At 44.5% G+C, this 9262-nt stretch overlaps 2 protein-coding genes across 2 annotated transcripts; both read right to left on the bottom strand.

Moving 5' to 3' along the window:
• Window positions 1–562: 562 nt before the first annotated feature.
• Window positions 563–4091, bottom strand: dhdh.2 (dihydrodiol dehydrogenase, tandem duplicate 2). The gene is made up of 7 exons (XM_070961581.1): window positions 3989–4091; window positions 2381–2492; window positions 1997–2160; window positions 1650–1902; window positions 1344–1468; window positions 982–1132; window positions 563–764 (listed from the first exon to the last, which is right to left on the bottom strand). Exons 1-7 carry the CDS (start codon window positions 4076–4078, stop codon window positions 655–657), a joined length of 1005 nt encoding a protein of 334 aa, XP_070817682.1. The 5' UTR covers window positions 4079–4091; the 3' UTR covers window positions 563–654.
• A 1441-nt stretch (window positions 4092–5532) lies between these two features.
• Window positions 5533–8861, bottom strand: LOC139333274 (trans-1,2-dihydrobenzene-1,2-diol dehydrogenase-like). The gene is made up of 7 exons (XM_070965541.1): window positions 8760–8861; window positions 8523–8634; window positions 8259–8422; window positions 7394–7646; window positions 6566–6690; window positions 6215–6365; window positions 5533–5824 (listed from the first exon to the last, which is right to left on the bottom strand). The coding sequence occupies exons 1-7, from the start codon at window positions 8847–8849 to the stop codon at window positions 5715–5717; spliced, it is 1005 nt and encodes a 334-aa protein (XP_070821642.1). The 5' UTR covers window positions 8850–8861; the 3' UTR covers window positions 5533–5714.
• Window positions 8862–9262: the final 401 nt, after the last annotated feature.

Genomic DNA, 9262 nt, shown 5'->3' with positions numbered 1-9262 from the left:
ACATAAATATGATCAAAAGGTTTTACAGTGTAGTGCCCTGCTTGAAAAAAGGTTTATGATGGACTTAAGATCCATCCATCCATTATCTATACCGCCTATCCCTTTCGGGGTTGCGGGGGGGCTGGAGCCTATCCCAGCTACAATGGGCGAGAGGCGGGGTACACCCTGAACCGGTCGCCAGCCGATTGCAGGGCCACATGCAAGGACAAACAACCATTCACACTCACACTCACACCTACGGACAATTTAGAGTCATCAATTAACCTAATGAGCATGTTTTTGGTCTGTGGGAGGAAGCCGGAGTACCCGGAGAGAACCCACGCATGCACGGGAAGAACATGCAAACTTCACACAGAAAGGCCCCGCCTGACCTGGGGATCGAACCGGCAACCTTCGTGCTGTGAGGCACGCGCACTACCTGCTGCGCCACCGTGCAGCCGGACTTAAGATGAGTTTGAAAAATATCAACCACCGTCATGTGAACATGTTAACCACACTGAAGGTAAAATAGCAGCAAAATAAGAAAAGGACAGATGTCTCAAAAAAAGTGAACATGTTTTTCACTCAGAGTGAAGTCCAGACCAAAATTTATTTGCCATTGTAAACTTGACCTGCAATAACCAGGAGAAATGATGTTGCTTTCACTTTGAACATTTACTGGCGGTCCTGGCTGTACACCACCCCCACCTGCCTGCGAATCTCGTCTTCCACCTCAGCAAGCAGGAGAGAGTCCGCATGGGACATAACTGCACTCTCCTTCAGCCCTGCATGGGAAAATCAAACTGTTCAGTCTGCATGTATGCCATTCAAGATTTCAGTGTTTCTGATGCCACCCTGTGTTGGGTGTGTGTATTACAAGTAATATGCATGAGCATTCAAAAGTCACTGATGATTTATTGGTGACGCTTATTTTAGTTTTTTTTGTTAATACATTCATTCGTTCTTGTGATGATGTAGATACAGACTATTATGCTGCAGTACCTTTGAGCAAACACTGTCGAACCTCCTCTGCTTCGTAACGCATCCCTGTACTATTGAGGAAGTTCAGAGGTAAATAGGGTTCTGGCAACGGGTACTCCGTCACCTTCCCATTCACCATTAATGATGTGGGACACCACATGTGGTCCGGGACCTAAAAAAACATGCAACAGCATATTTTCACAATTATGATCTATACAGTATTGTGAGGTGTTCTCGGTCTTCCTGTTCCACAACACACAACTTCCCACACTGCCTCACCTTGCTTCACTTCACAACACGCAGAAGCACATAGCATACATGGGTACACCTTTTAGGAGTATTTGAATTTAATGTTACCATGGGGTCTGGCCGTGAGGACCTACCCTGATGGTGCCCTTTGTGCCCACAATAACGGCGTCATTGGGCAGCAGCATACCCGCAGAGCACGTAAACACTGCCAGTCTGTTCTTGGAGAACTTCAGAGTGACAACCACAGTCTCATCCACTCCTGCAACAACAGACAAAATGAATGACTCACATTTGATGAAAAGATAATAAAACGAATTATAAGAATTTAGTGACACAGTTTCTTATAGTGCAGCATAAATGGTTGTTGTGTCCGAGGCTTCCTCTGAAAACAAAATGATCAAATCACATCTGTGAGACCCTCCTGGTCTGTTTTTCTTTACCTGTCTCCATGCAGACCGCCATGGCCTGGATGCTCTCCGGCTTCTCTCTGTTATACACCATGCATATGAACTGCAGGCAGTAGATGCCAAGATCTAGCATTGCTCCTCCGCCCAGCTCCTTCTGCACTGATCTCGCCACGTGCATCACTGGCACGCCGAACTCCGACCTCACTATCTTCACGTCGCCCACCTCCCCTTGTGCCAGCAGCCGTCTGATCTCCACCGAGGCTGGGAAGAATCGGGTCCAGACAGCCTTAGAGCAAAGGAGGCATTTCATACAGCCACATTAATGTTGCATTCACAGAAGTATCATAACAATGCTGCAACCTTTTTTGGTCTGTCCATACCTCCATGAGGAAGACGTCGTTCATCTTGGCAGAGGCCAGGATCTCCTGCACCTCCTTAGTGTTCATGGCCAGCGGCTTCTCACACAGCACGTTCTTCTTGGCGCTCGTAAAGAGTAGACAAGTGCTCAGATGGTAAGGGTGGATGACGCCAATATACACCACATCTGCACACCCATAAACACACAGAGCAGAGAGCATGCTGGTAGAGGACAGATGATTCTGTCAGTGAAAATAATGCAAAAACAGGGAAATATCAAGAGGAAATGAAAAAAGCTGTTGGTCAAACTGAACTGGAAATGAGTGGAAATTCAACAGCTAGTTGGGGTTTGTTGTAATATAAGTTTGGGCTCTGACTGGAGCGTCAGGGGTCTGACAGAAACTCACCGATGTCGGGATCTCTGGCCAGCTCCTCATAGCTGCCGTACGCTCGGGAAATGCTGTGCTTTCTGGCGAACTCCTGTGCATGCTCTAATTTGCGAGCTGCCACAGCCACAACCTGGGAATACAGTTTCAAAGCATGATCGACTGAAACTCAGTGCTCCTGTTCCACCCACATGAAAGGTTGATCAGTGGCTACAATCAAATGTGTGCAGCCTGTAATCCTGACTGACGTTTGGGCTGTCTGGCAAGTTTTCTTTCCAGTGTGGACTCAGAATTGCCATGTAAACTATTCATAACTCTCATACAGTAACTCATGCTAATGCATGGTGAAAGGATACAGACTAGAAACGTAAAATAATTTGATGTAAAACTTTCTAAGCAGTATTCACTTTGGACAGACAGCGACTGGTGCATTATCTGAAACTGCTTTATAATTTGTTATGCAACACTGTTGCCGTGAAAGAAAGAAAGAGCCGTAACTCGCCAATTACAGCGCAAAATTAGATGCCCATTTAGTGCGTATTTACGGTAAAGAAAAAAAGGTATGCCAAAACGTAGGAAATGCTGCAGACTTAAGCCTCCAGTGTGTTTTAACTCAGCGGTCCCCAACCACCGGGCCACCATTTGGTACCAGGCTGCACAGAGAGACTGAACAAAAAATATTTTATTGATCATCATATCAGGTGCATCAGCCTATGCCTCATGTCAAACACACAGTTACAGGAAGTCAGTGCAGAGCAGCTAAAACTAAACTAATTTGTTCTCTGCTCTTAGTTCTGGTTCATAGTCCAGCTGCAGAGTTTTGAATAAGACCCGGGATCTGACACTGACAGTAAATAGTGCAGCGGTCCCCAACCACCAGCGCCAATTGGTACCGGGCCACAAAGAGACTGAACAAAACACATTTCATTCAGAGTCTGAAAGAAGTTTTATTTTGAAAATCAGGTGCTTCCGCCTGTGCCTCTGAGTCTGTTCACATGTCTAAATAGCTCGTATTGGTCACGTGATACGGTAGTAAAAAGGTGGCCCACAATCTAGCAAAAATTATTAAAAATAAAATAAAATAAAACGTATTTGGAGAGCTTCTACGTAAAGGGGAAAAGGCCAAATAAAGAAGAAGAAGAAAAGCCTACAACTTCCAAAAAAAAAAAAAAAAAGAATAAAAAAAAAGAAAGCTGCATTTAAGACAAAATCAGCAGTCCTTTTTAAAATGTCTCGTTCACATAGGTGAGCGCAGGGCTCCCTCTAATTACAACAAGTACATTCAGGGTAATGGTGAGTTGTATTTTCAATAATTTGTTTTTATTCGTTTCTATGCCGGTCCGGCAAATTATTGCTTTAAACGGTGAAACCGCTCCGTGGCGCAAATAAGTTTGGGGACCGCTTCCTTAACTGGCTGTTGGGGCGTTCAGCTCGTTATAGCTGCAACGTTACAATTCTCCAGCATTTCATCAGGATCAGATTTGAACAGAGTAAACTTCAGATCGGCAGAGTCAGCAGGTATTGACGGTCTACATGGGGCCACAAACTCTGCGGAGTGCCGAGCAAACGTCCTGCCTGTGAAACAAAGACACGTGTTTGTGTCTACGCATCTGCTCATCATACTCATACCTGGTGGTCTTCAGGAGGAAGAGACTTCAGGGCCACAGTGAAGTCATGACTGATCTTTCCTGCGCTACAGATCCCCCACCTGGTAGCCATATTGGACAGCAAAGTGACGGAGTCATTGACAGTGGCAGTTCTCCGCCGCTAGGTGGCGGTACAGTATTAATTTTACCTGTGTGACGTCACACAAAAATAACATGATGATGATGATGATTCGTGCAACAGAGCAGAAACGTGACCTCCAGATAGTGCTCATAAGACAAATAACACCAGAATAAACAAACCATGCTTGTATGTTTGTTTTACAGTATGTTTTCTGTTCCCTGCCTGTGCTGCTGTTCTTATTCGGATTAATATAATTTTTTAAATCTATTTTTTAATCTAATATTTGCTATTTTCTTTTACTGTATTTGGTATTTTATTTTTACAACCACGAATGGTGTGAGCCATTCTGTATTATGCTTCATTGATGCCTGAATTGCCCTTGTGATAAATAAAGCACCTATTGTTATTCTAAATAATAATAATAATAATGATAATAATAACGACAACATTATGTTTTCACTCTTCATTGCATCTCTTTTCTGGATGGGATTTTTTTTTCTTTTTTAACATTGACCATGCTTGGTTAGCCACAAAACAGCTTTCTTAAGAGCTGACACGTACAGGAGCATTTAATTTTGTTAGTGCTAATACTACCCATCATACAGTATGTGTTTGGACTGAGTAGTCCAAATGCAAAAGGTTAAAAGTTGTGGCACAGAAAAATGTAGTAAGTATGTAATTGTTTTTCCGACCAAATCTTTTTTGAATGAATATTTCATTATTATTTATTAAACAAGCCAAACAGGAGGCAAAATAATGTTACTGCACCAAAATGTGTCACTTTGCAATCACCGACTGTATCTTATGTGAACGAGACATCCTCCAGTTTTCAGGAGTCCTACGAGCCCAAAAGGCTGAAAACAAGTATTAAATGAGCCATGCTCTTTGCTGACTCATAAAGGCCTTTCTCTGTCCTAACCTTGAGAAGCAGACAGTGCCACCTATTTTTGTACAGAGATCATGAATCTATTCGCACGCGGCTGCAGAGGTCAGACATGACAGAATACTTTGATTCAAATATGCCACTCGAAGTCTCTCATCCTCTCCCGTGGATGATATTTAGAATGAAACAAGGCTTTCACAATCATTCCTTTATTGGATTCATCAATCACACACCTCACAGTGACAGCTGTGTTTGTCTTTAAAGGCCCAGGACTTGATTACGGGATGGTTCCACATGGTTGCTCTGTTTGTTTGCATTGTGATTTATCTGGTTAAAAATAACGTTTTCACCCTCATCGTTTTCAGCCAACAGTGTTTGTCACGCACTGTGTTATAAGGACCTACAGGATGTTTACATGGTGGCTCTGGGGTAGAATGACAATGCTCGGGATTCTAATGGGTGTATAAGACTCAAAAAGAAAAGCATACAGAAAACAAACAGTAATAAATGTACCCAAGATTCCACGACCAATTAATTTGCAGGTTGTATCTTTAATTCAGTGGCAGCTCGTTGTGTTACCTGAGTCACAGTCGCCTCAGTGACACAGCCTCTGCTCTGGCTTTGTCATACAGTGCCATGAGAAATCTGCTTAAACCAAAGAACCAGAGCCCGCCCCGAGCAGCTCCCTCTGTTTCATCTGAGTAGGTTTAATTCAGGTGAAACAGCCCCGGCTTTGGAGTGATGTCACTGGCTGTCCTGGCTGAAGACAACGCCCACCTGTTTCCTGATTTCATCCATGATCTCTGTCAGCAAGACGGAGTCTGCCAGAGGCATCCGTGGGCTCTCCTTAAGTCCTGCGGATGAGCAGGAGTTTCATAGGAAAATTAGACTGACTGAAAAGACTGTCTGTTCACAGCCACAGTTAAATTATGCACATATTCACAATGAAGCATGAATTATGTCAAAGCAGGGATGAAGATTATGTAAATGAATATAGGAGGCGAAGCCAAAAGGAGTGTGGCATTATATAAGCTAGAGGACATTCCAAGGACTGATAACAGCATTGATCCAGAATCAATCTGATGAGGGGATTCATGTATGAGTATCCTCATGAGAAGCTCCGGGAAAGCAGCTGTTTCACTGAACTGCAGTCCTTCTTTCAGACTCACCTCACCTCACCTGCTGTACAGACAATTTTATCTCCTTGAAGACAAATACACAACTTTCCTTTTATCACAACCAACCTTTAAGCAGGCACTGCCTCACTTCTTCTGCCTCATAGCGAAGCCCAGTGCTGTTGGTGAAATTGAGAGGGAGGCAGGGTTCAGGCAGAGGGTACTCCGTCTCCTTGTCGTTCACCACGAGGGTGGTGGGGCAGTGCATGGGGCCCAGAACCTACAGGGCGAAGAGGAAATGCACTTCTGTTAATCCAATCACTCAGCTCGTAAATCATCAAATGCAGTGGGCATGGATCTTTTTCTGAATACCTCAGTTTAATTAAATGTGAAAGTAATTAGCAGTCAACTCAGTTTTTGCATGTCCCAATCATTTCTTAATTAAGTCAACTGTTCCTGTGCAAGACTGGCATGGCATACTTTAATGGAGCCCTTGGTGCCGCTGATGACGGCGTCATTTGGAAGTCGAGCAGCGATTGAAAAGGTACAGAAGGCCATCCTGTTCTTGGAGAACTTCATCACCACGACCACTGACTCATCCACTCCTGCCAAACATAAAAAAAAGAAAAAAATCATTGTAACACTGGTGAGCAGCAAAATGAATGAATGACTGCTAACAAAACTGCTTTTGATATCTGTTAAATTCATTTGCAAGTTCCATTCAATCCAGTTCACTTCAGGTCATTTCAATGCAGATTTCTATCAGCACACTTCCATTAGGTAGAGCCAGTTCATTTCTATTCAGCTTTACTGGCATGACTTTTTGATAAAAATGAGGCAAGGTCACAAATATACACAGTGAATTGTCTGATGTATATTCCTTATAATGCTAAATATGCTACATAAAGGTAAGAAAAAGATAAGAACATGCTCATTACATGTACAGCGTGATGTGATGGTCTTACGTTGAAGGATATCTTGCTGTAAGACATGCAGCTACATATTTCCCTGCCACTTTTACTGTATTACTGTATTCCCCAGAGGGATTTGGATTAGCCTGACATTTTAAAGATAAGTCTGGGATTTTCTGTGTGAAGAATTCTTCCCTGAGGTGTTTACATTCTGGACAGTTCATAAAAAAGTGGTTTTCTGGCTAAGTTTTGTCTGTGTCACGCTCAGGTTTGTTATTTTCTTCTTCTTCTGTTTATGGTGAGCAGTCAGAGTAACCAGTTCACTGATTCATGCTGTGTGGTCAGTGATACTAATCTACATCCCACTCTGCTGCATGACCTGTATGCTGAATCATACCTGAGTCGAGCAGCACCCCGGTGGCCTGGATGGACTCTGGCCTCTCTCCATTGAACACCATCAGCACAAACTGCAGGCAGTAAACTCCAATATCCAGCAGTGCTCCGCCACCCAGCTCCTTCTCCACTGAGCGGGGGATGTGGAGCTGAGGGGAGCCAAAGTAGGCCTTGACCAGTTTCACCTCCCCTACTGCCTCCTCTGCCAGCAGCCTGCGCACCTCAGCGTGCACGGGGAAACAGCGGGACCAGATGGCCTGAGAGGGACAGAGCAGGCAACCTAGCACCACTGCAACAGTAAACAGTTTACAGTGGAGCTTCATCTGAGCAGCAGTTTATTACCACAGTTCTCCACTTCCTCCACCTCCCACGAGCACTGTAGCCGAGGTGCTGGTCAAACATGACATGGCAAGATGTTTTCCTGCACCATGAGTCATAAATGTTCAGAGGACATTCAGAGTTTTGCCTCTTATATGAATCTCCTGAGCTTAGGACTGCACTCATGGCACTGCAATGACCTAAAATGCAATGCAATACGAATTTTAAACTTTCACATATGTAGGAGATCGCTACCACTATCACGTCTGTACGGTACATATGCAACCAGCAGCTGGTTAGCTTAGCTTAGCTTAGCATAATGAATAGAAATAGGGGGAAACAGCTAGCCCCATTCTTTCTCAAGGTAACAAAACCCATCAACCTGCAACTCTAAAGCATGTTAATTAACAAATTAAGTTTTGTTTGTTGCAAAAAACAACAAGTAGCAATAGCACTTTTGCATTGCATTAGCATCTGCAATGACTCCCTACTGCCAGCAAGTGGCCCCTCTGCAAAGTACTATATGAATGATTCTATCCCGTCAAGCTTACCTCCATCAGGAAGACATTGTTTTTCCTGGCTGCAGCAACAAGGTCTTTCACCTGTCTGGAGTTCATAGCGAAAGGTTTCTCGCACAACACATTCTTCCCAGCCTTGAGGAACAGCAGGCCAACTCGCCAGTGCTCTGTGTGCAGCACTCCCAGGTACACAATGTCTGCGAGGACACAGATGTTCCAGGTTCAGCTTCAAACAACAACCCCAACACGCCATTATCTCTGCCTGTGCAGGCAGGCCGCTCATAGCTCTTAACTCACCAATGTCTGGGTCTCTGGCCAGCTCCTCATAGCTGCCGTAAGCCTTAGGAATACCGTGCTTCTTGGCAAACTCTTTGGCACGCACCAAGCTCCTCGATGCAATGACTGCTATCTGTCCATAGGAGAGAAAACACACACACATTTGTCACTGTGCTGCTCTGTCAGCAGCTCTGTTCGGTGCAAGGATGACACTCTGTGTGATAATGAAGATGTAGTGAGCTTGTTTGGATAGAGTACCTGGTGATCTCCAGGAGGCAGAGTCTTCATGGCCACGCTGAAGTCATGGCTGATCTTCCCCGCACCGCAGAGTCCCCATCGGGTTGCCATGTTGAATTGGATGCTAAGTGACAAATGAGCAGGTTGGTGCTTCAGTAAAGATCTGAGCTGCTGGTGAGTTGTGACCTTGGGAAAGGTTGCACGTTGGGGGAAGAAATGTACAAAACTGTCACGCCTTAGAGCCAGCGGCACTTTAGCAAGAAGGCTCCTGCATTTATATGCTGGGGAGGCAGGATGTGTCACCTTCCTTCTGCTCCCACCCTGAGGTAGAGGGTGCAACACACACAAATAAACACATACGCTGTGGTGGTGTTGTGCTGTTGCTGACACAGGCCTTTCAATCTGGGTTGAAGTGGTTCGTTCCAGTTGTGTCTAACAATTTCTAACAACACCATCAGTGGGGCTCTCATCATTAACATGACCAGGGGGGGAAAAATGCAGAGTTTCATGTGTACAGGGTGAAG

This window comes from Chaetodon trifascialis, chromosome 1 (genome assembly GCF_039877785.1).
Source record: "Chaetodon trifascialis isolate fChaTrf1 chromosome 1, fChaTrf1.hap1, whole genome shotgun sequence".
In the NCBI taxonomy this organism is placed as follows: Eukaryota; Metazoa; Chordata; class Actinopteri; order Chaetodontiformes; family Chaetodontidae; genus Chaetodon; species Chaetodon trifascialis.
This window is presented reverse-complemented; position numbering and strand designations above follow the sequence as displayed.

Coding starts and splice junctions, on each gene's coding strand:
- LOC139333274 (XM_070965541.1), bottom strand. CDS start 8,849: ATGGCAACCCGATGGGGACTCTGCGGTGCGGGGAAGATCAGCCATGAC. Junction 8,423..8,522: donor GGCCAGAGACCCAGACATTG/GTGAGTTAAGAG, acceptor GTGTCCTCGCAG/ACATTGTGTACCTGGGAGTG. Junction 6,366..6,565: donor GCACCAAGGGCTCCATTAAA/GTATGCCATGCC, acceptor TTCGCCCTGTAG/GTTCTGGGCCCCATGCACTG.
- dhdh.2 (XM_070961581.1), bottom strand. CDS start 4,078: ATGGCTACCAGGTGGGGGATCTGTAGCGCAGGAAAGATCAGTCATGAC. Junction 1,903..1,996: donor ACGACGTCTTCCTCATGGAG/GTATGGACAGAC, acceptor CTTTGCTCTAAG/GCTGTCTGGACCCGATTCTT. Junction 1,469..1,649: donor GGCGGTCTGCATGGAGACAG/GTAAAGAAAAAC, acceptor CTGTTGTTGCAG/GAGTGGATGAGACTGTGGTT.